This window comes from Eleginops maclovinus, chromosome 11 (genome assembly GCF_036324505.1).
Source record: "Eleginops maclovinus isolate JMC-PN-2008 ecotype Puerto Natales chromosome 11, JC_Emac_rtc_rv5, whole genome shotgun sequence".
Classification (NCBI taxonomy): Eukaryota; Metazoa; Chordata; class Actinopteri; order Perciformes; family Eleginopidae; genus Eleginops; species Eleginops maclovinus.
Genome location: NC_086359.1, coordinates 16167311 through 16193556, shown reverse-complemented (window position 1 = coordinate 16193556; position 26246 = coordinate 16167311). Strand labels below are relative to the sequence as shown.

The 26246-nt window shown below is 41.4% G+C and overlaps 1 protein-coding gene across 2 annotated transcripts in view; it reads right to left on the bottom strand.

Moving 5' to 3' along the window:
- sptbn4a (spectrin, beta, non-erythrocytic 4a) overlaps positions 1 to 24819 on the bottom strand; it is a 28562-nt gene extending 3743 nt beyond the window's left edge. Inside the window, exons 1-19 of one of the 2 annotated variants that reach the window (XM_063894343.1) lie at positions 24274 to 24819; positions 23909 to 24063; positions 13610 to 13873; positions 11703 to 11936; positions 11015 to 11104; positions 10658 to 10936; positions 10371 to 10568; positions 10052 to 10252; positions 9381 to 9626; positions 9124 to 9258; positions 7701 to 7942; positions 5178 to 5316; positions 4978 to 5062; positions 4506 to 4717; positions 2672 to 4134; positions 2420 to 2480; positions 2067 to 2335; positions 1189 to 1359; positions 922 to 964 (exon numbers count right to left, since the gene is read on the bottom strand). In XM_063894343.1, the coding sequence (XP_063750413.1) occupies positions 922 to 964; positions 1189 to 1359; positions 2067 to 2335; positions 2420 to 2480; positions 2672 to 4134; positions 4506 to 4717; positions 4978 to 5062; positions 5178 to 5316; positions 7701 to 7942; positions 9124 to 9258; positions 9381 to 9626; positions 10052 to 10252; positions 10371 to 10568; positions 10658 to 10936; positions 11015 to 11104; positions 11703 to 11936; positions 13610 to 13873; positions 23909 to 24031 (4455 nt within the window). In that variant the 5' untranslated portion in view covers positions 24032 to 24063; positions 24274 to 24819. Of the gene's footprint in view, positions 1 to 921; positions 965 to 1188; positions 1360 to 2066; positions 2336 to 2419; positions 2481 to 2671; positions 4135 to 4505; positions 4718 to 4977; positions 5063 to 5177; positions 5317 to 7700; positions 7943 to 9123; positions 9259 to 9380; positions 9627 to 10051; positions 10257 to 10370; positions 10569 to 10657; positions 10937 to 11014; positions 11105 to 11702; positions 11937 to 13609; positions 13874 to 23908; positions 24188 to 24273 lie in introns of those variants that run through there. The other variant, XM_063894344.1, reaches the window with a different exon arrangement.
- Positions 24820 to 26246: the final 1427 nt, after the last annotated feature.

Below are 26246 nucleotides of genomic sequence, written 5' to 3'. Positions count from 1 at the left end.
AGATCAACAGCCACACGAGGGGCAATGGAGAGGAGAAGGTTTTCTGGCATGTTGGATACCTTTGAGAGCACTGCATCACGTTACATGCATTTAATTGTGTAAAAAGAGTAACAGGCTGTATGGTGAAGGAAAAAAACCAGCATGGCTTAAGCAGGCAGTTGTCTCTGCCTCCGTCAGATGCTAAGTAAATGCTAAATAGACTATGCTAGCAAATATGCACAGTACTTTCTCATGACACTACAGACATTTTTGAACATGGCTATTAGGCCAGCAAGATACTGTCACTCAATTAAATAGAGCATTATATTCCAACCACATCTCCCGAACTTAAAGTAATTTAGGTTTAACCAGTTAAACTTTATTTAGAAATGAGGAAGAAACAAGAATTCTGTTGGCTCCCAAAACGTAAAGACAACACCTTATATACAGAGAATGGATGAAAATCTATAAGTATAAATGGTCTATAAACCATACACTTTCTGTTGTTTAAAACAATACTGTTACTGCCGTTTACATGATTTTAGTCTAAATGTGACCATCATTTTATATTATATATAATAAATCAAATCAGAAATGTGTTAATTTTCTTATAGACTTCTGTTCAATCTGCCTTTTTTTTGCAACTTGCATACAAGAGAGACTGCAGGATTAAGACACTTTCCCATTGGGTTCATTTTTATTATTATTTTCATTTTATTCTTTATCGTGTTTCATTCTGTGTTTTAACAAAATGTCACTCAGCAACACATTTAACTGTGACACAGTAATTTATTTGTATGTAGATTTGTATGCACCTCTGTCAATACATCCTTTTAAAAGGCCAATAAAGCTATTTTGAATAATAAATAAACTAAAATGTTTGTGTTCATGGTAATGAAGGTCTGCACCTTTGAAAAATGACTTATAAACAAATGTTCTTACCTCATCCTTTGCATGGAATGCAAAGTTGTTACCATCAGCCATTCTGCAGGAAAAATGAAAAGGGATTATCAGTTTCTCATACACTGTAATACATAGTTCTTATGTTGAATGTTTAATAATAAAATTACTAATAATATTGTAAACTAATATTATGTGCTTTGATTTGTTTATCCTAACGATGATAAAATAGGCTATCATTTACATTATTATTTTAATTTGTGCGCAAAATTACAGTTTAAAATCACAATTTGTGTCACAATAACTTACTGAAGAATGAAGACATTTTTCTTCTTCTTGTATCCCATTGAAGGATCAAAGGTGCAGTTAGCGAGCTCTACAGGAGACTCCTCGTTGTATGTTGTAGTGTGGTTCCTACCATCCTTGTAGAAAGTAAGCTGTCCCTCTTTCAACACACAATAAACGTTCACCCAGGATTTGCTGTGAAATGAAGATGACACATTTTACAGACATTAACCGATTACGATTTAATACATGTTCAGACATTATTTGGGCCATTGAAAGATTGACACCTTACATAGCAAAGAGTAACATAATGTAAAGGTTATTACAGAGCTGCAACAACCACACTCTCCTGCACGGCGCATATTCAAAACACAATGATATTAGAAGCCAACTTATCATTGAAATTCCATTGAAATTAGTTTGAAAAATAAAAAGTTGTCAAGCAGCCAGACAAGCAGGCTTCTTATTTCTAGCAGATGTCTGATGATTTTGTGGGCTCAAATGACAGCTGTTATTGGCAGATTAGCATTAACTACTTCCAACCGAGCCGATATCAAGCTAACTTTTTAATGTTTCCAGCTGACTCCTTTAAATTGATCATCTTGTAAAAGGGGTCTTAATAGAGGCAAAACAGTCCCACGTCTAAGTCGTAACCAGCTTTTGTTTAACATAGTATATCATCACAAACTAATCTAGATAGTTCATAATGCCCTCCGTTGCCTGGAAGTAAAGCTTGATGACTGTACATTGTAAGCTAGTTAGCTGGACATGCTAACATTTAAAACACATGTTTATGCAGATACATTTCTTATTCATTCCTTACACTTTTGGGTAGACAGACCTCCAGCCTCCATGAATTGTAAGCTATGTCTATGTCTGATTGGTATTGACATTGGTTGTACCTGTTTGGGCTTCTCTGCTGAGCTTCAAGGTCAGATGTGGTGGCCTTTTTGCGGTAGAGGAAGCCTTCGTTATGGGCAGTGTGTGAAGGTGGCTGAGGTGTGGTTGGGGCCCCAGTAGCTGGAGCTGAGCGAGAACGTCTTGTCTCCTCAGGCTCTTTTGGACGGGGCCTCCTCCTTGGTTTGGGGCGGTCTCGGGCCCGAGGACGTCCATCAAAACGAGTCACCGGTGCTGAGAGGCTGCTCGCAGGGCGATAAGGCTCTCCTCGTGCCTTAGGAATAAAACAAAATGTCATATCAGGAAAAAAAATAAATGAGCAACACTGTTTTGATGTAGTGTATGTAAGCTTACTCACAGTTGCTGCCTCTCTCTCCTGGACTTGTTCTACAATCTCTGCCATTGTATTTCTCTTATCCCTGTAGTGACATCAGACATGAGTTAACCAAACACAATCATCATGTGACCCTGAAAATCTTTAGGGTCATGCCACTAAGTGTTGACTATGCCAATTTCTTAAAAGCATTTGACTTGAACTGTCACTTCGCTGTAAATCGGAAACATTGACAAGTCACTGTTTTTTTCAGGGTGGCATGGATCATTCACATACCCTGAGCGTTTGTCACATCCGTCCTTTACAGAGCCCTCCAGGTCACTCGAGTCCTGTCTCTGAAGCCTCTGCTTGCCGCTTCCCTCCTGCTCGCTGGACGACTGCCTCTCCAGGCGCCTCCGGTAGCGCTCCTGACGCACAATCAACGGCAGCTCATTCAGCCTAGCCTGGATCTCTTGTTCGCTGGAGGTCTGTCTACCCAACTTGTACTCCCTCTCTCGCCTCAGATGGTCCATCTGAGGATCAGAGCGGCTGCCGCGGGGATCCCTCTGGAGACGGCCGTGGAGGAGCTCCAGCCCCGACTCTGGCCCCACCATGTCTGCCATTGGGATGTCCCCAAACTGTTCCCGCTGCACTCTGCTGGCCTCTAGGAGGGGGTTTACAGCCTTGTGTATGTGGTTGATCCTGGGCTGCATGAAGTCAGCTTTCAGGTGCTGCCATGCATATGCCATTTTAGGGTCCATGATGCCACCACTTTGCGCCAGGTAACTAGAACTGCCCAGACTTCCACTGCTGTAATGATTTTGTGCCAGTAAGCCTGAGCTACCCAATCCCCCACTGCTCTGGTAATTCTGCGCTAAGTATCCAGAACTCACCATATTAGGCTGTTGTGCTAAATACCCAGAACTCCCCATGTTAGGCTGTTGTGCCAAATATCCCGTACTTCCTAAATTAGGCTGTTGTGCCAAATACCCAGAACTTCCCATATTAGGCTGCTGCGCCAAATATCCCGTACTTCCTAAATTAGGCTGTTGTGCCAAATATCCTGTACTTCCTAAATTAGGCGGTTGTGCCAAATATCCTGTACTCCCTAGATTAGGCTGATGTCCCAAGTATCCAGAACTTCCCATATTTGGTGATTGAGCCAAATATCCAGAACTTCCCATATTCTGTTGAGGCAGAAAGCCAGGGCTTCCCATACCCCCACTGCTTGGCTGATGAGCTAGGTTACCTGAACTTCCCAACCTGCCGCTGCCTAGATGGTTTGGCGTACCACCGACACACCCAGTAGTCAGTCCATAGTACCCAGAGCTTTCCGCACTGCCAGCAGTTGGTAGATGGTTTATCCCAAGGTAAGTAGAAGTATCTGCTCCAGGATTCTGGGACGACAGTGATGTGAAAGCAGAGTCACTTCCACCTCCCGCCACCTGGTGGTTCATTCCAAGGTATGAGGAGCTCGCCAACTTCCCACTGCCCTGCTGATCCAGTCCATGGTAGCCTGATCCATTTATAACTGGCTTGTAACTAGCTAGGGTTGAGGACAATCTCTGGGTTGCAGGGGAGGCACCCAGATCCAGACTGCTCTGTAAGTGTTTGGGTTCTACACGAACCTGTACCGTCTGCCTCAAGAAAGGTGAGGTAGCACTGGCTGAGGGAACACTGGGAGTCAGACATGATATTGGGAACATCCTTCGACTGGAGAGCGGGGTTGTCTTTTTCTCCTCCTCTTTTTTCTTCTCAGCCTAAAGAGAGAGTTAACTAAATAACTAATAGCTCTCGGTAAACCCAATTGAAACTCAGAAATCAAAGGTTGATGGTCCAACAAAATGGGTGTACGAAAAGTTATCAGGAATGATTTGCTCAATTAAGAACAGTGTTATATTAGCTACTTAGCAATGTAGCATGATAAGCAGATGGGTGCAGAGAAGACAGTAAACAACATGCAGTCAACATCCTGAGACAGATTTAAGCCCGTAACGATGCAAACTCATGGCATGCGCCCCATGCCTGCTAAGCAAACACAACATCCCAAGGTCACATTTTTCCCCCCTGTAGCAGCATTAAATAGTGACTCCACCAAACTGATTAAACATTTATCTACAGTCAAGCTTACTGCGGAAAGCTGGCGGAGAGAGCTGAAGCGTTCTTTCCAGGTGACAGCAGCCTTGCGGAAGGCCTCATGGCGAAGGATGAGTTGCTCAACCTCGTCTGTTTGGGTCCGGGCTCCTCCTCCCTCTGGCTCCTTGGAGGTGATCAGCGGCTCCTTAGCCTTTAGCCAGGCTTCTGCCTTTACCGTCTCCTGGGCAAACTGGAAATGTTCCTGCCCTAGAGGTGACAACAAACCAAATGCATGGTTACCACAACACCAATGCAAACTCCAGTAGAAATCTTTTGTGCCATCATCGCAAATGTTTATATTTCCATTACAGTCATGTAATGTGTGTAATGTTTACAAGAAATATAAGCTTCATACATTTTTCATAGTAAAAAGGACAAGGTGGAAAAACATTTATAGTTAGAGCCATTTAACAAAGTGGTTTGTTAAGAGCTGCTTTGCTCTGATGTACTTGTAGTGAGTTACTCACTGCGCAGTAACTTCTCCTGGTGTTTGTCCCATTTTTCAATAAGATCCCTCTGCTTAGCCAGAAGACTGTCCAGCTTCTCTTTTATCTGTGGTGACAGACAGATTGCAGTCATTACCTTAGAAACATACTGCTGCATCTTACTCAGGTCATTTTTATGGGTTTTATGTTTTCTTTTGTGTTGTAGTGTTTGTCAGACTGACCTCCTCTGATGCAGGGTTGCCTGCAGCTATGAGGATCTTCCCAAGATCCGCACACTGCTGTATAGTCTTGCTCCGGCCGTCTACTTTGGCTTTCAGATCCTGATGTTGTTTCATCATCACCTCGAGAGCCGTCAGATCTCTGAAGAGGGACAGATCAGATAAATAAGGATTAATGAAGCAACATTACTATCATGGGATGTGTGGTCAATCCAAGAAACTCTTGGTTGTGTGAAATTCTTTCTACTCTTCAACCAATCCTTTTTTGATGGGAACTTGGGGGAATAATCATAATCTTTAACTTTATAATTTTATACTTAAATAATACACTAGACGCCAAGCCAACCTGTATGCTTCTGCCAATATGCATGATTCCTTAAATTAGAACACACCATTGAATTTCTCGCAAAACAATGCATCAGCAGTTATATTTACAACAAAATTATATTTTGTAGACAAACTTAATAAAATATGCCAATTCTAATTGATCACTTTCAAAAACATCAAGTGGTAATGTGTGTCAACATTTCAGGGCTTTCACCTGACTAGTTGGAGCTAATATGCTCCAACAAGTGACAGTGAGCGCTGAAGAACACACTGTGTGTCTGTAAGTCTGAATTGAGAATTTGGTTTGAAAAAAGCATATCGACCAACCAATCCATCTTCCAATAACATGTGTCAGCACTAGGAGCCACAGGGTGTTATCCTGGGCACTCACTTCTTTTTATTTTATATTTAAATGACAGCATTTAAGTGATCTTTTTTAATATGCTGTTTTAAATTCTGTTTAACTGGAAGTACATAGGATAAGACTGGGGTTTAGAATACTCTCAGTAAGGACTATCAAAATGTAAGTACATGGCTTGCATAATAGATCATTTTATGCAAGCCATCTACATCAAAAAACTAAAGCATTTCTTACGGTTCTAAATTAAAATACACAAGTAACCAGGTTCTAACGGTTAAAGTTAGAGAGTTCTACAGAAGTAGTAAAGACAGTGTACATTTTCTTGGCTATATTTTAGAAAGGTAAAAATCCATGTTTAAAGGTGCAGTATGCAAAACCAAGCCACCTGTTCCAAAGAAATAGGCAACGTTACACAAAATGGGTCATTACAATACAAATGTACTGTTATTAAAAAAGCCTGCATTCTAACGAAATTCCATAGCATATTCCAGTTCCAATTTTAAGCATACTGACTTTATAGTGTTTTAAATCAAATTCACTCAATATTAAGGAGTCCTGAAAAATGTGAACTGTAAGCGGTATACCAGTTGACATACTATAGTACAGTACTTGTGCTAAAATGATGAATGAGGCTGAATAATAATGACTTTGTCGACCCTGCCTTTTTCTCTAGTGCCAGCAGCAGAACCAGCTTCCACCATTCTCTCACAAAGATTATGAAATGCTCCCATGCACACAACAGGGTAAATCCTTCTGGTTTAGGTTGCCATAGATCTAGCCGACAATGCTCTTTTGACAATAATTATCTTCATTTTACCACCACATTTCAGTACAATGATAATAACAGCCTCCATATATTTCTGAGCATTTCACCTCAATCTCTGATAATGTAGAGACATGGACAGGAAGTCTGGGTAGATATAAATGGGGTTGACATGCAACAAAGGCTGGATTTCCAACCTGAGACGGTTTGCTTACATTATAGTATGTATATAAGATCCATGTAACAGCACTGTTATTGCTTATTGCCAGAAAATGGACTGACATAAAAGTTGATATTTAAAGAACAAAGTAAGCCAGTTTTTCAGCAACTTGTTGTTGATTAGATAGTGATCCGTAGAAAAACCTTAATGTATGACACGTGATGTGTGTGACTGTGAGTTTTGTTTCCATCAAGCTATGAAATGGTACATTTTCATAAAGTCTAAGGTTAAGTTTTTAACTGTGTTTTTTTGTCTATCATGCCAAACCCAAAGACATTTGGTTGGCAATCACATAACACACATTGAAGCAGAACATCTTAACAACGGAGAAACTGGAAAAAATAATTTCAGTCAGGTTTGCTTTAAAAATGAAATGATTTACCAATTAGCCTTTTTTGTCGATCCAATAATCTATTATTTGTCTTAACATTGAAGAAAATGGGACAACAATGTTAATTGCACCCCGTTAAAAGACAGGCACATACAATCTTTATCAGTGACACGGTGAGAATGTCCTTGCATGAGTTGATATATTGTACATAAACAGTTGCCTATATAAAATATTTCAGAAATGCTACGAGGCTAATGCATAGGGATTTGGTCAAATCACAAATACTGGATTACACTATACAGCAGTAGTGATAACAGTGTAAAATGTATAGCCTTTAAATACATTATTACATAATAACAGATGTCATGTGAAAATTAGGTCAAGGTGGCAGAGCAGCCTAATTCGACAATGCACGGCAATGAAGTCTCTCTACAGGGACTGCACAAAACCACAGAGACCTTCACCTAACTGAACCACAAAAGGCAGCTCCTAAAGAGTAAGCAGATGTACAGCAGAAGTCTTACCTGGGCTCATCCCATATAATCTGGCCCATGATGCCTTCCATCCACATGAGGTTTTCACGCACCACGGAGAAGAACTGCACCTTGTCTGTTACTGAGGTGACCTGCACACGACTGGCCTCACAGGAGCTCAGCAGCTCCTTCCAGGCCTCCATCACTTCCTGCTCTTTGACCATGATGGCCTCCGCCTTCTCACCAGCGTAGATGGTCCTCAGCTGGGCCGCATTCTCCTGCAGCTGCCTCACCTGCACCGAGAGGATGAAGAGGCGTCATTGCAGGAGAATATAGTCAGTTTGTAGAAAATAAATTGAACTAAACTGATGTTATTAGGGAGTCTGATAATTGTATTACTAGATGCTACCTCACCTACATTTAGAATGCCTTTTTTTATTATTACTATTTTCACCAGGGATGTGTACTTATTTTATTTTTCATTTATTATGAATTTATTGTACAAGGACCATGCACAACAAAATCAATCTCAAAAAGAGAAGAGATGATTTAAGGCAGATTTGAGCTAATAGCTGATTTCCATTTGCAGTCCCTGGGCATGTACATGCATAACAATCAACAAACACTAAAAGTAATAAAAACTTTGTGGTTTCCCCCTAGCAATTATACAACAGATGATGGTGTAGATCTATATGTATAAATACCAGCACATTTATCCTACAAGTAAAATATTACAATGTATTTCAACAAAAAGCTAAAATTACATGGAAATAGAGTGACATTCTGTGCACATTTAAAGTTCAGCTGAAATTATATTCCAATGCTTGAGTTTTGTTAATTATCTTGAATACCATCACACTTTGGAGAACAGAATGAGATTTTCCAAAGTCAGAATGTTGTATTTGGAGAGTATATTTAAGGATTTAAGGATTTATTATCAAAAACTCATTAAGAACCTCAACTGGTTTCAGCACTCTCTTACTTGCCTTGGAACAGCAGGTTATCAAATTTCAGAGGATGTGATTAAATCATGGCATGCAAACATGTTTTTGATGATTATATTGGTAATGAATTCCTAATATTTGTCAATTTGAAGATTTTATATATCAGTTTTCGACTTGTGTTTTTGATATGGGATTTAAAAATCAAATTGGTGCCCAAGAAAAATCCTAGTATTTCACTACGTTAATGTTTTTGATCGGATGTCCATTACCCCTAAGCTGCGAATACCTTATTATATAGTGTGTATGCTTGACTCTATATTTAATACATTTTGGATTTGCGTTTTGATCTGCACTCTCCCTTTGCTGTTACTATGTAAATGTTCCAACTGTGGGGAAATAAAGATTAAAGTGCAAGAGTATTCTTGTAAAACTAAACAAACAAGTACATATTTAATAACATACTTATACACCCAAGCTCCTGAGCAGAGGTACTCTGTGTGACGTATGGTGTCAGAAATCATATCACTTGCCTGTGCAACTAGCAGTTGAAGGGCATGCTCAAAAGAGTGCATGAGCCTCTGCAGGGTGGCTGGATTGGTGATGTTGGCTTGGCATGCCCTCACCTCTGGCAGCTGCTTCATCTTCCCTGCGATCTGAGCCAAGACCTACAACACAGGACAGTATGATTATCACGAGCGCTTTTAAAAATAGAAGCTGCATGTCACGGCCAGACTGTCTACCTCTGAAATGAAGAACACGGTACTCCTGATATTTGTTTTGACGGTACCTCTTTGCAGTCGGTGAAGAACTTGTGCAGCTGGTGCGAGGCTAGCAGCATCTGCCTGCGGGTCTCCATCAGCTCCAGCAGGTCAGCCCACGACTCGTTCAGTCCGTCCTTCCACTCGGCGATGGTGGCGGCGTCCGAGTGGCCGCAGTCGATCATCTCGTTCACCATTTTGTTCACCTGCTCCATGCGCTGCTGCCCGATGCTGTTGGTTTCTGTGGCAAACTTGGTGAATTGCTCTTGAAGCACCTGGAACACATATAGAGCACACACACTACAAACACACTGATCCAATGCATTAACTGAGGAAATAAAACTACCTTTGTGAGGCTCATATTGCAACTATTTTTCATTCCGTAAAATGCCAAATATATACCTTTCGCCATCTTTTATCGTTCTTTTTGTACAACAACTAAATATGTGGGGTAAATAAATATTGAATTCAAAATGTTTTAATAGCTGGTGAACAGAAACGCTGAGCTCTGACATATTAACACTATTTGTACAGTTTTCTACAACTGCTTTTACACTTTGTCTGCAGTTAAAGGTGTCAGGGTTAGGGACAGACTGTTAAGATGTGAGTCATTTGAAATGGTTCATGGTGTTCTCATAAATTAATCTTATCCTAAGTGTAATATCTCCTGTGTTTGTTGTAGCGTAGTTGTTGAACTGACCGTGACATCCTCAAGGTCATGGCCCAGCTCAGTGGAACTGGCCACTGTCTCCCGCTCAGTGATCCACTTCTCCAGCTCCTCCACCTCCTTGTTTAGCTGATAGAGCCAGTACTGCTGCTCCAGCTTGTTCTTCCTGTGCTCCACCATGTCCTTCAGAGACACGTACAGCCGGTCTATGTGGGACTGCTGCTTGGTGAGCTGCTCACTAAAGAACATTGAGAGAAAACGGAATGTTACAGCTACCAACAAGAGCCGCTTTGCCAATTTTACCCTAAAATTACCCAACCTATATCATACATATAACATGCAAAAATTAAACTTTCCTCTTTTCCTTGGCTATAAGTGCTGCTTGGTGAGTGCACGTGAGATCCTGGGTCAGGCCACACCTTTCTGGGTGTCCCATTTCCAGAAGACGCTGGCATTGCTGGGTGAGCATGCCTACTGTCTCCGCATATGTTTCCACGGTTTGCTCCAGAGCCAGGTGGCCCTTCAGCAGCTGCAGGGTGCTCGCCTCGTCCTGAAAGATGTAAGAAATGGTATCAGGGTACAGGTTTCACTTTCACATTTATGCTAAAATATACCTGTGCCCGACAGCGCTGTCCGTACCGTTCCTTTTTCTTCATTGACCAGTTGGAGCTTCTGACCTGACAGCCAGGTCTCCACTTTAGCCGCCTCGCTGTAGTACTGCTGAGCCTGCAGCGTGGCGTCCAGCATCACACACCTCCTCTCGGCCTCCAGCTGCAAAACCTCCCACAGCTGGCGCACATGCCCCGCCCCTTCACGCACAAACTCCACCTCAGGAGTCCTCAGCGAAGCGATGATCCCTGCCCGGTCCAGAACCTCCTCAACACGAGCCCGCCGACCTGTCAGCTCCCTCTGGAGTGTCTGAAGGACCAATCACAGGTGAGTTCCCCGACTGAGAGGTCATAGCAGCAGCCCGTAACCATCATCTTTGACACTTACCTGGTTCTTCTTTACATGCTGCTGTACGCTCTGGAGGTTATTCCCATAATCCTTACAGGAGGCCAAGGGAAGCCTCTCCTGGATCCACAGCTATCAAGTAACAACAGTCAGGACATTTCATTTTTCAGAAAGGTCTGTATACAGTCACAACAGACAGCATGGGAAAAACCTGATGCATTAAATAATGCATTTATTTTATATTTGATTATTTAAACATGTCTACTTTAATATAAAAATACTAACACAGGCAGAATTCTAAAACAGAATATAAAACAGTGTATACACTTGTTCAAGCCTAAACAGACCAAATGTTTCTTCAGTGAACAAAAAAAAAAGAACTGAAAAAACGGACAATGTGTTAATTACACTTCAAACAAAAGCAAAAATACTTAATACTGTTTTGTTTATGTGTTAATTTGTTTGCTGGTCTTTGAAATACTGAAAAAAATCTTTTTCAAAATTATTGAATGAGAACGTTGATAAATAACAGATTTTTTACTATGCCGACCACATTTTGGCAAAATGACATAATCTTATCATAATCATACAACATACTGCTTCACATTAAGCATATCCACAACAGTGCTACTTTTTCATGATGCCCTTTAGAAAAATGAATTGCCCATCCCTGGTGTTTATGGAGGAGGAAATATATGGAAGGAATGGGAACTTAGAAGCGTGCACTCACTATCTCATCCTCCAAGTCTTGGGCGACTTGATGCATCTCTTTGGAAGCCAGCAGGATGCGGCGTCTCTCCTTCAGCGGCTCAATGAGGCGGACGATGCGAGTCTCCACGACGCCTGACTGCTCGCCGGCCTCCCTGTCACCTGCCATCAGGCCTCGCTGGGGTAGGCAGACACCCTGCACGCTTCCCAGCTCTCCCACATCCTTGTAAAAGTCCCCTATTTGAGACTCCATAGCCTGCAGGGGAGGGGAGGGGAAGGTCATGTTACAGCCAGCAGACGGTTGGACAAACACAGCACATCAGCTGTTTTCCTATCAGAACATTTCAGGCTTATGTTTGGACTGCCTCCCTTTAAGGAAAAAGGGCATATGTTGCATTTTTTATTCCACTGAACCTCATGTTTCCGAACACGCAACAATAGCAGCCTGTGTAGACACATGTCCGAGCCATAGACTGTATATATAAAGGTCAGAGCGGAGGAACATTACATAAACAGTGAGCTGAAGTATGCAGTCTGTCAGAAGCATTGGTTACATTCAGGCAGATTAGAGTGTTCTCATGGGCAAAGGTACTGTTGAGATATTATATAATCTTCCATCCTTTTCTGACTGAGTCACATGTCACAGGGTGAAGACAAAGAGCACAAGGTTGGTTGTTTTGTTTGGTTAGTTTTTTTAGTGAAACCCAGGGGTGAAAGGACTTTAACTGAACTACTATATTGCAGTTCAATTACATTTTGAAGTTCTTCTATGTTGTGCTGCTTTACTTCTCCTACTTTCAATATGTTGTTGGGACACTGCTCCACCTTGGCAACCATGAAAAGGAGAACACATGTTGATGAAATATTATTTCTATGACTATGAACAATAGTCATAATTACATGCACTGTATGATCGATTTAAAACATTGAATGTTGCCTTTTTTTAGTTTTTAAACTTTAAATACATTCTAGTGCCAACATTTGACTTTTATTCAAGAAAATTGTTTCCAATGGAATCATTTTTCTATTAGATTTTGGAATATTGCCAAACAAGGCAAACACATGTTTATGATACCTACAGGTTTTATTCAGCAGTTTAATATCCACATATTATCAACACTATTAATTGAAGCCTTAATGCAAAAGCCATAAATTAATAGCTAACGTAATGAACTACGTCTTGGTCCTATGACTTCCCGTCACCACTTTTACTAAGCTAAAGGCGGCCTTAGTGCCTTGTTAGCACCTGCATTTTTAAGACAATTAAAAAGAGGGACATTTACCTGTGGGGTATTTACTGAAATATGTTATGTTTTAAGCCTTTTTTAATCAGTCATTATTTCAGGCATCTTACCAAAAAGTAATTCCAAAATCATTGACTTCGAGGAGGGAATACGGATGTTATCAATGCTAACTCATTTCCGGGTTTAGGACTCATCCCTGCACCACTTTATAATACAGCCATGGCCGTGTCAGTTTTATTGTGTGTTCATTGTTACATTCAAGGTGTCAGAAAACGAGAAAACAACCCGCCCCCTTTGCCTTTTCCTCACTGCTGCAGTTTCGCAGGGCGTGGTCAGCCCTGCAGACGGACGTTAGCAATTAGCTTACGTTTAGCCATGCACAGCAGTGATGATAGTATCCCCTGCAAACCGTCTTTTGCTGTAGTTAACCCCTGATTTGAGTATTTATTTCTCTTCTTTACTTTCGGAGAGTTTCATTCCATTTTCGATGTTTTTCTCTTCTGCAATGAATAGCTTTTTCCTGGAAAACATTATTCTAGTCAATTTGTTTGTGCTTTTGGACAGGAAAAAAGCACCAGACAAGGCTTAGGACACAGAAGTTAGAGGATGACTCACGGGTGTTGATTTCTACCATTTAAATCATTTGTGCCACTTGTCAGAGACCCTGGAGAGCTTTGAGACTTGCCTGAAATTTCTGGAGCTGCTCATTGAAGGTGGGCAGATGGTGAGCCTGCTCCAGCTGGGGGGGCTGCTGCTCCAGGTGGGAGAGCTGGTTGTCCAGGTCCGAGTAGCTCTTCACCGCCGGCTCAGGCTTGTTGTTTTCAAAGAGCTGGCGAGCCTTGGCCTTGGTAGTGCTCTCCAGGTCGGACCAGCACTCTCTGATCTCCACCAGCTTCTGCTGGACAACCGAACGCAGCTCGGGCTTCTCCTGGATCAGCTCCTGACCCTCCTGGAGACAGAAAGTGAAATGATGTCAAAGCACTGATCAAAACACAGATCTAAGTCACTATGTGTTTTTCCCAGGTGTTAAACTGATCTGATTAAAAAATACATATTATGTTGGAGTGTAATTTCTTGGCTGAGTGGCTGTATGCTCTCCCTCGTACTCTAAAATGTCAGCTTTTGCTTCAAGCCACGGTTCCTATCGGCCGAGATGATTGTTGCTTCACTTGGTATCAGAAATCAGTGAACTGCATCCATTTTCCACCATTTTAGAATTCTAGCACAAAGATTTCTAAATCAAAATGTATTAATTCTAAATCTTTCAGATGACAGTGTTCTAACATTTAACCTTTCATCAATTGTCTCAATAAGTGTTCAGAGACAAAACTATATTAAATGTATTAAATAAAAGCCCTAATCTCCACACACATATGAACACATGATATTCTGATGAATGATCTCGTTTTATATTTATTATTTTATTGCATAAAGCCAACGTGTGAATAACATTTACTAGTGCTGAAAGTGAGTGGTTAAATTCAATTTTGTTCTTAAAATAGCTCGGACAGAGAGGCAGGTGTATGGAGCAAAGTTTGGCCTCGGGCTGACCTAAAAATCATGCAGGGTAATTCTAATAAACTGTCCTGTGCTCTTACACTCTTCTTCCCTGCCCTAAATCTTGGTCTAAATCATGGGGTGATTTGTTGAGGAGATTCAGGTAGCTCAAGGCTTTGGGCACTTCCCTTTTTGTCAATGAAACTGCACTGAAAAAACTGAAACGTGACTTTCATTAAATGTAGTATGTCAACAGATTTCACATAACTGTATTAGGTTAGTTGAAAGCAATAATATTAAGTTTAAATAAAAATATATTAGGTTCAACTTAATATTATTGCTTTCAAATAACCTAATTCTGTTGACATAATACATTTAGTTAAAGTCTAAAGTATTCGTTTTTTTGTGTGTTCCCTTATTCCCAAGTTAAAGTCACAAACACCTTCACTACCTATTTCATATGTTGTCTATTGGAAGATTATTATACACATTCTTCGGTCACACATGATAGTTAATGATGTAATCATTATTTAATTGTATTGTCACAACAACCGTGCATATGATGGATTTTCTCTTGTATATTTTGCCTCCCTCCTTTATCTGTCACTTGGAGCTGGACCTATATCCTATGGCTCTCATAATGCAGTGCTGCATTCCTCCTCTTGGCACAGGCTCTCTGCTTAACTGCTGCTAGCGCTCACTCTCTCACAGGCCTCTCCTATCTTTCCTCAGCCTCGCTCTGCCTCTCATAATGCAGAGCCAGCAGAAAGCAGGTCTCTCTCTCTCCTCTCTTGGCTTTACTGACACACAGAGTGAGGCAGAGGGAGAAGAAATCAGAGAGGGGGTGGAGAGAGAAGAGGGGAGAGGCAGCGTAAAGGAAGAAGCAAAAGGAGAAAGAATCAAAGGTTGATGGAACAGGAGCGAGGCTGTGTGTGTGTGCTGGGCAGCCTGTGCACGGTTGGATCCAAAGGGCATCTGTGAAGTGGATTTTCAAGGCGATCGCGTCTGCCGATATTAATGCCTACCACATATGATCAAGCTATTATGGAAGCATCGTGTTGCCAAATTCTGCAGGCTTTCTTGTAATGCTGATGCAGCAGAGTGTAAGGGTGGGTGGAAGAAAGGGCTTGGTTTATACTACTGGCACAAACAACAATGAATTCACTCCCACTGAATGCATAAAAGTAACACTATGCAACTTATGCTTTTAACTGCAGACCATTCAAAGAATAATAATGCTGCAAATAAGACAAAATGCAGCTTCAGACTGACCCACAATGCAACACTAACACAGTGCATAGTGTGGTGCAGTGATGATGTATTTTTGTAGGCCGACCCGGAAGTCAGCATCGCAAGGGCTCCTCCAACAAAGCCAATGTGATCTCCCCTTTGGATTTTTGTATATTGCAGAAAATAAGATATTTAGCAAACATATGTTCATAACACTTGTGTCTTGTTCAGCAGAATAATCTCTGCATATGAACATTCATTTTTGGAGCGCAAATGCATTTGCCAAAACTAAAAAGCTAAGGGTAGGCTATAAACTAAATACATTACTATTTCATGGCTGCGCATCAACACAGCTAAGCCAAACATGGACTTGTAGTTTATTTAGTCATTTGTTAGCTATGGCCAAATCTATACAGGCTTCAGAAATTCACGAGTGGAGCATCCACTAACGTACTTTATGTCTTGAACAAACCTGAAAATCTTGCAAACTTGTGTTAATCCCATTATTTCTTTCAGGCTTGTAACCACAAACACAGTTTAAAAAAACATTTACTTTGACACAAGGGAACCGGAACTGGTTAAATGGCTTCTCTGGGTGTTTGCACTCATAACTGCACCACTGTTTTACACCTAGGTTTTGGTCGAATAGTCTTTTCTCTCAGGTAGGTTCCTAACAGAGGGAGATGACCCGAAAGTTCCTAATTGACAGCCATGATAAGAGGAGTTTAAACTCTCTTACGGATAGGAAGGGCTTCGATGCTAGGATACAGCGGAACATTATCTTTAAAAGGAAAGGAGACTGTGATATTAATGTGAAAAAAACAAACATGATTGTGCCCCTCAACAAAGATCATGTAAGTTAAGCTGCTTATTAAGCATGTTCCATCTGAAGCCAAAGTGCTCATATATGTTCTGAACTTTCAAAAAGATGTTAAACCAAAGGGCGATCTATGTATGTCACGCTTATTTTTGTAAAATGATCAAATAAAGTCTACATTTCAGTGTTAACTGAGTTGTGAGGTGTGTCTTAAGCTGTTTTTTTTAACTCAACAACCTTGAATTTGCACAGTGGTAGATATGTAAACCTAACAAGTAATGCAAATATTGCATAAAGCATTATTTTTTTCAAATAGTTGATCATCATATTAATTGGGATTCATTTCGGTAAATACGAATGGACAGGAGCGTGAGCAACCATTTCCTTTCACTTTACCTTTTTAATTCAATTACCGCCTTGCTACTGAAGTCCTATTTTTCACTGTTGCCCACATTTATGAATCCCATAAAAAATGAAAGGAAATCTACAATAATACTTACTATTGCTTTATATATATAAGACAATAATATAATTATAGGAATGCTAGGGTTTACTGCATAACTGGAAGTGTTTAAATTGTCTGCCGCTTGGACTTTTTTCTTAGAATTATTTAATTATGACTTCTCTTTTTCCTAAAACAACTGCACCATCAGCCCAACATATTCTTCTACAGCTCTTTTGCTTGTATGGTACAATATTTTTTTCACTGTCCGTTTTACCGTTCCAAAATATCAATTGCCATTGTGGATTAATAACGTTATTTTGAAACTAATCAAACTTAATTGTAATAAATGAAAACTTTAAAAGGCCTTATGATCATGGCTCTGATGTATTGTGCTTAATATTTGTCTAAAAGACAATACAGATATCATTGTAAAACACTCCAGGCACCACAGTAGCTCACTTGGTGAGAGGACAACACACGTGCTAAACAGTGGCGGCTGGTGAACATTTTTTTTGGGGGGGCGCAGTTGGGCGGCACGGTTTAAATAGCACTTTTTTAGAGGTTTAGCTTAAGACAGTTGGTTAGGTGGCTGCGGCCACATTCGTGCTTCTTACATTTTTGTGTGAAGTGCTTTAGATCCTTCATCCCGGTTGTAGTCCAAAGTGTTTCAGTCCCAGGACTTTGAAATAACAGACAAGGGAAACAAAAAAAAGCCATTGCTCACTGTACAACCAGCTAACCAATTCCGCTTAGCATACAAGTTTGAGGAGAAAGTCCGAGTGTAGGTTCTCCCGCGATCAGTGGTCGTCTGTTGAATGTTTAAATCCGGACGCTCGGGTCCCAAGTCTTTCAATTTCTTCTTTTCGACATCTGATAGTCGATGAAACGGTGTTTTAAGTAGAGCTTGCACGGAGTTCTCAGCCATCGATGTCGCCATATTCACTCAATCTAAGTTTCAGCTAGCTACGGTGCTGCTCTTTACGCTTGTGGTTAGGGAATGATAACGATGCTGATTCGCCGAAATAGTCCAATCGCGTATCTAAGAATGTCACATTGAACTAAGAAACAATGCCATTGGCTGTGGGCGCAAAGATTTGCGCCCACAGATCTAAGTTTCATCCCCCAATGAAAAGCTATCCTTGCTAAAATGACTGAGAAAAGTATAAGCTCTCCTATAGACTCCCATGTTATCGGCGCCCACGGACGGTAGCCGACCTGCCTATTCTCAGAAAAGGCGAATGGCAATATATTATGTCCGGACACATTTTAGCGGTTCTTGACAGTGGTCTCCCATACACATTTAACCCATAAACACGGTACATTTCTTATTTCAATTATGTTGTGTATATATAACGTTTTTTAACTCAAAAAGTCAGGGTGGGCGGCGCCCAAGCGCCCACTATTGACGCACCGCCACTGGTGCTAAGGCTAAGTCCTATCAAGTGGCTTAATTCAGATCCGACACACCGGGCCTTTGCAGCCTTCAGCTTTATTATTGAATATACACCCAAAATATCCCTTAATATAAAAATAAAAGTCCCACACTCTAGCTTTAATACATGCTTGTACTTCTTAAAGCCAAGATACCATCAAAGTGTGCTAACAACATTAATATCATATCGTCAGTGCTACAATATTACTGCCACTTTGATTCCCAAACTGCTGATCTCTACCTGGTCCAAGTCCTCAATGGAAAAAAACGTATAAAATTGAGGCATACTATATAAAACTAAAATGACTGACGTCTATACAGTATGTGTGTTACTGAGTTCCAGTGGCGGGCCGTGCATTTCACACCTAGGCCTTCAGTGATGTCCTACACAGTCCTACCTGAATTATTCCACCTCTTAATGCCATCATTATGACGCCATGGCTCTAGAAACTATACATTTAGACAGAAACGCAGTATAACCGGGCGTTGCATCAGTTATAGAGTTATATTAATATTTCTGAAGCATTTATAATCAATACATCAGCATTTACAGTTAATCTAATTAATCAGATTATCTGACAAACCGCTCCTTGACACCTGTGTCTGTCACATAACGCAGGACAAGTGCAAGCTGTGCTACATTACCCACATCTGACGTCTCGTCCACCATAACAGCGACAAAGGGTGCTTTTTTAATCTTCATTTTGATCTCTTCTCCCATCACTTCAGCAATAGCATAAATCAGGTCGTTTTGTATTTTGCCTGACGTCCCAGTAAACACTTTGTTTGTGTACAGGTGGTAATGCAAATCTGTGTTGTTCTCAGCAAGAAAAGAAAGAAGCTCCACGTAGTTTCCTCTGTTTCTGGACTCGGCGCTTTCATCGTGTCCCCTAAATGAAAGTTCCTGTTTACCCAAAAACAGGACACAATCAATCAGTCTTTCAATATTTCGCTATTTTTGTTCACCCTTTCGTTGTGGAGCTCCGTTTCCCTGCGCACTTGTTCGTTGAGCTGTAGATCAACTCGGGTGTCCCCAAAAGTGCCCAGCTGTGCTTTGGTGTCTCGTTGCTGCCTTGGTTAGACAACTCAAGTTTGCAAATCCAGTGTGGCTCCAAACACCAAATCGATCAGTTGCAAATACCAGGCATTCCTGGCAGTACAATTTGTAGTGCCTCTCGGAGGCTGTGAGCCAGGGGTACCGCTCGTAGTTTCCCTGCTGTGCTAGGCTCGCTAGCGTTGGAGTTGGTCGTTCCCTTTTCAAGATGTGTAGCTTTACTTGAAAAGTTTGTTTTGAAAATGGCGTTGTAATTATATCTTCGACCAAATTGATCTCTTCTCCTCCTTCAGCCATTGTGGGTTGAAAAAAATAGCTTGTAGAAATCTACACAAATTAGCTCGCTCAAGTTCTAGTTCTGTTTGCTAGCTTTGCCCATAGACTGTATGGCTCTGCCTACTGCCTAGCTCTGCCTCTCAATAGTGCGTATCCAATCAGAAGATGTGCACGTGCTAACGTTAGCGTACGCCTGCTAGCTGGCCCGTTGTCGCCACCTCGAAATCTGATTGGTTAACGCCACAGTTTTGTTTGCGTTCACTTTAAGCTACAGGCGCCCGCACTGTTGATTCTGAAGGCCTAAGGGCAGATTTCTTTGACCCTAGCAACACATTATGGCTGAAATATGATTGGATAAAAGCTCTAACATAAAGGCCAGCCCTCCAAATCTCGTTCTGAGGCTGGAAGCAGCGCAGCCAAGACGAACGCTATAAAATGAAGAGAATAGACTATGGGGATAATTTAATACGTATTTGTGGAAAAAATATATCAAAATTTAATTTATATTCTGATGATGTTTAGGCCAGCAGAGAAGGCCTTGCTGGCCCTGACGGCCCACCACTGCTGAGTTCCCATTATTGACACTCAGGGCGCTCAGGGAGATGTATGTTTCCGGGCCTTAGGTTTCCGTAAATATGGCCCACTGAACATTACAGTTAAAGGGACCCTTTCACAGCCATTTTCAGGTTCATATTTGTATTTTGTACCTCTACTCTGACATGTTTACATGCTTTAATGATCAAAAGGTCTTTATTTTTGCCTGTGCTGCTGCACCTCTTTTTAAAAAAAATTGGCTTTTAAATAACATGTTAAAACATATGAGCAACAAGATGAAACATGATTGGCAGTAGGTTAGGAGCTCACACTACAACAGCATGTACACTTTGATAACAACACATTTAACACTATTTCAGTGTGATATTGTAACTTATAAGTAGCAAATCAGTGAGTGGGAAAGAAACTCCAAGCAAGGCAATACTAGAACCCTAAAAACCAAAGCAAAAACTCAAGAATCCTTTATTTTATACATTTAAACTTTTTCTGAGAGAGGCATTCTTAGTTTTATTCTATTTTATTATATAATTGTATATGTATTATTTGATCACGACATGTATTGACAATGAACATACATTGACAAATGTGCCAAATATATGTATTAAGTGAAATAAAGTCATCATGTCTTGTTAAAGTTCTACCCACCAAAAACAAAGTAGAATGTAAAGATTAAAGTATAATTTAAACATGTTTGTTATATTTCCTTGATCCAGGGTTATTTGTACCCCTTTGCCTCCACCTGGTTGGGGTCCTGGATGATTCCAATCATTGTTAAATGTATTTGGTACCAGCCCCTAGACAGACATCGAAGTGATATAGTGTCAATATGTTAATATGCAAATGGTGTGTGTTCATTAATCTGTCACTGAACTATGTGCTCCAGCTGGACAGGCTCGTGTTTTTCTCTGTGTGCTGATCCCTGAGCCTAAGGCTTGGCACAAGGTCAGCTGTGAGTCCTCTCACTGTAACAGAGAAGCTCCCACAGATCTTCCACACACCAGGCAGCATGGACCTGTGTGTGAGGCTTCATGTGCTGACTAAGTACTGCGAGAACAGGGGAGAGGGGCCGGGGCAGGAACCCTTTCAAAAGGACGCAGAGTTCTCTGATCACGGCAGGACGCGGCGTCATCTTTTCTCTGTCTCTCAGTTAACGGCAGAGAGAGAGATAGGGGGAGATTGAGTGATGTTAGCAGGGCTATGGAGACATTAGGCTCTGTGAAACTGTCTGTTCTGAGCTACATACATTTTTGGAGAGAGAGAAAACTCCTATGGAGTAGCCATCTTCTGCACTCAGTGTGAATCCTTTCAGTTGATTTATCTGGAATTTGGCATTGTACGAATTTGCTGATGATTCAGAAGTAGAACGGTATCCTGTTTCAGTCCACTTTTACTTCAAAATGAGATGTCAGCCTAGTTGGAGGACCTCTACATGTCATATCATCATTACTCTTGTGATAGGCAGAACATTAACTGATTATTATTTCTAAAAATAGTCAAATGTATTGTACACGTATAGGAATTGGTAATGAGTTCATGGTTGTGGTGGCAATGTGGAAGCCAACCATTCAATGCTGTCAATGGTTCCATTCTGCTTCAAGAGCTTTGTTGTTTTTTCGTACCCTTACCGAAGTGACCAAATATATTCAGTATACAATGATAAAAATTTTTAGAAAAGGCTCCAGAACTACAGATTAGTTACATTTTTTGCTTGAAAATGGCCAAAACAATTCAGCGATATTCAAAACCATTCTGTCAATTGAGTAATCCATATATCAAATTTTTAAAGCACTACATTGTAGAATCCGAAAGAAAAAACATACGTAAAAGTTACGACCAACCTCATTTGGTTTAACTCTCAAAACTGTATCCATTTGCCAAAATGATGTTTCTGTTTTTCAATTGGAGGATTACAGTACGGTTAGTGAATATCACTGTTGCTACATTTGACATTGTAAAAAAAAAAATACCTCAAGTGTTCCCCCCATGGATAACAAAAACCATTACCGTCCAACTGGCAGTATTTTACAAACATGGCCGCAAAGCTTCAGGGACTAAACCTAGGAACCAGGAAACCGTCTGCCACGACAAACCTTCAGATACATTTCACACATGGACAACCCACATGGTTACTGAGGATTGGTCTCATCTTCATAGACCATAGTTATAATTAGTTACACTGCTATCTGATGCATATTTAATAATAGGCCTACTGTATATATTACTAAAAATGAATGTGTAAAAAATCTATACAGTCAAATGAATCTCTTAATGTATTCAATAAAAATTAATTATTTAAACACTTAGAAATGTCAACAAAACCTCTCATGGTATTATTAAAGATGTAAATACATTTCAGCAAGGTCAAAGTCTGATAAATCTCACCAACACTGCCATCCCATCATTCAGCATTTTCTTCTAAATGTTTGTCCATGAACCTCTTGTCCGGTATTTTAGTCTCAGTGTTTGCCATACTGGTAGAGCCCTCCTTTGCTTCTAGATTTTCAGTATGAGTAAAAAAATACTGCTGACAGAACACACTTTACTCAATAATTCGTGTGCACTGATAACATTTGCCCTGGTGCAACTTTTGGCCACTGAATTGCATCGAGAAATAAGTATTCTGCTCATTTGCATTTTCGCTTATGATAAGACAGTATATTTTAAATAAAAAATAGCAGAATTATAAGATTAGAGAACAGGTTTCTATGTGGCTTATGTGTTATGCTTGGAGGCTGAATGCAACAGAGCAGTCCTTGTTTAATCAAAATCCCATTTACCTCTAATATCTCATCAATCTGAATCAATTATTATACAGCCCACACCTTAGATTAGCAATTTTGAGAATGTTACCATGTGCTGAACCCAACAGTAATACTACACAATGCACGTTTCTACATTAAGTAACACATTTTTTTCGTAAAATCAAATCAAATATTTTATTTTGTACATGTACTCCTCATCAGCAATTTCACATGTGACTGGGACGTTAAACACCAAAAGAATAGCAACATTATATTTGTGGTTTAAATTGGCCAGATGCAACATGCCATTAGCAGAAATGGAGTGTCATTGACTAATTCACATCTCACCTCAGCTTCACTGAGGCAGAGGGCATGGAGAACAGTCTGTGTGGATGGAATGGTGCTCTGTCTTGGAAGGAAAGCATGTTGGGAATCTGGGGCAATACAATCCAACAAGAGAATGTATTCATGAGGTGAACGGACTTTACGTATGTCCCTAACAGATTCCATTTATAGATACACGGGGAGGGGGGGAAAGGAATCTGCAATCTCTGTATGCATGGCCTTTTCTGCTGCAACAATTTCAGTGTCCTCTATATGATTAACTGTAACCTCCATAACTGAGCAATGAAAATCATGTGGCCTAACGTCTGTGCAGAGAGAGCAAAGATCCACAGGGATCCTGCCACCTGTGAACCTGAACACACCGCCACTATAGCAATATAACCTTGAGAATGTAATTCAGCATGTCCCCGAGCAAAGTGATGAAATGAATGCTGAGTGATGACATCTCTCCCACTTTTCCCTATTCTATATTACTGCCACCACACCCACTGTTACTCATTTCCCCCCCACCCCCCGCCATCGACTCACCTGCCTATCTGACCTCCCCATCCCTCCATCCTTCCATCATGGTGCCCTGATCACCTCTACTCACCTGTTCTATCTTGGCGAGCCATTCCTTATTGCGGGCCAGTTCCGCCATAAAGGCCTGGTGCTTCAGCCACTTCCTGTGAAGCTTTTGAGCCTCGTCCCGCGCCGTGTCTCGGGCCATAAGCATCTTCTCTTCCACCCGCTGTCCCAATCACTCAGCTAGGGGAGACAAAAATAGCCACCATCAGGAGCCCAACGCTCGAGCCAGCCCTTCTTCCCCCCTTTCCCACAGGACGTCCTGCCTGCCTCCAGTACGCAAGAGCCCCCCGCTCTGCTCTGCAGGGGCCTGGCTACCTGTGCTATCACCACCCACCCCAACCCCCACCAGACACCCTTTTCTGTAGAGAAAAAAAAAATCAAGATAAGCACCTCAGCAGCAGTGGTAGCAATTGAAGCACTCAAGCCCTTCCTTTGGGTCGCCCCTGGGTCTTCATGCCCTACTGCTTCATGGGTCTTGCGGTGCTGATGCTGCAGTGCCTGCTAGCCAGTCTCAGAGAAGGCAAAAACAACCAGCGAAATAGAGGAAATGCGCCAATGACAACACTGGTACAGAATGACACACACCTCCAAGATTCTTCTCGGCTTGGGGGTTATCTTCTAGCTACAAATGACGATAACAATCCAGCCGTCAGTGAAGGTGTAGATGTAGCATAGCCATAGAAGAATCTTTCAGCCGGGGCAAACCTGACCATCCACCACTCGCCAGTCCCAGGCAATCTGTAGTCCGGGCTAAGGATGCTGTAGACAGGAGGAGGAGGAAGAGTTGGAGTGGGAGGAGCAGGGTGAATGGGATGCAGAGGCAGTGCAGAGGAGGCCAGATAACATAAGCTATCCACTCCTGAAATGCATGGTTCCCTCCACTGCAAAGATGAACGCGCAGTCGGCTGTGAGATAGCACACTATTTTCTCTCCTCAGTTCCCCTTGCTCGTGTCCCCGAACAGCTCAGCCGCGCTTGGTGCATGCTGCTGCAGTCCTTGCCTCTCAGCTACACTCCTGTGTGTGCGTGTGTGTGCTTGCGTGAGTGTGTGTGTGTGCAATCACAATCAGCACTGCAGTGCCGGAGCCGAGAGAGAAGAGAGAGAGAGAGAGAGAGAGAGAGAGAGAGAGAGAGAGAGAGAGAGAGAGAGAGAAGGAGGGGAGGGAGGTGGGAAGACAGCAAGCGAAGAGGGAGACAGGTTAGAGGAAATGGATAAAGGGGGAGCGCCAGAGCAAAAAGAAGAAGAAGGGAGAGCAAGTCAAAAGAGGGAAAAGATGGTGTTGGAGGGGGGGTTGTAAAACAGAGAAAGGAAGAGAGAGCCTGCGTCATCCCTCAGTGTCACCAGGGACATTTCTCTGCACTAGAAATGACTGCACTCAGAGCGGGAGCGGGATTTGGGAAGGAGGGGGGGGAGGTGTCGTTTAAAACAGCTGAATGAGAAGGATGCACACATGCTCCACGGTGCAGCTGACTGATTCGGATCACTGTTCACGCTTCCTCTTCGAGGCGACCTGCATGTGATCCTCCTGCTGCAGAATTGTCACTCGGGTGAAGAGGGTGCACACATTTTAACCGTGTACATTGGCTAATGCCGCTCCCCCAGATCTGAATTATAGATAAGCAGGACAAAAAGATTTGTTCATGGTTCATTTCTAATTTTTGTCTGAGCATGTGCTGCAGCATTGAATTTGTATTTGTTTATATTCTGTTTGTTAAAAATAAAAATAAATTAATCAAATTGAATCACAATCAGAATCCAGAGGTGATTAAAGTTGCATGAGTAACAGAGTGAAGTGCTGCACTACCATTAACCGCCAAGTTGTGTTGTTCAAGTTGGCCAAGTTGTGTATTTTTTTTGTGATAGTTCATTTAATAGACTAGTACAGTGCCCATTTTGAACCGGCCAATTGCTCTGCTACCACTCTCCCAAGTTGTAGCATTGGGGGGCTTGCTCGTTCAGAGTGCGTTAACAGTGGGAGCATGTGCATTATGGCTGTTTGCAACTCCTAAATGTGTAGTTGATTGTATACACTGTTTTCAAGATATTGGCGGAAAGACTGACAAACATACACAGAATTCTGCTGGAGCATCACCGATGGGCAAATAGTGACAAATCCAGAAACATAATATCTACACATTTACACCAGATGTGTTCGCAATAGCAAAAATCTTAAGGAGAAATAAAGTTTTTTGTAATGAAAGCCCTGTCCACAGTATTTCAGCCAACTTTGAGAACCAGCTAATGAAGAAAATGTTACAAATATGAAAAAGCGACTTTGCAGCTTGGTCTAGAGCTCTGTAACAAATCTAGTGATGTAAAATATGTAAGGGTTGAAAAATATCATATGTGGACAGATTTGTTAT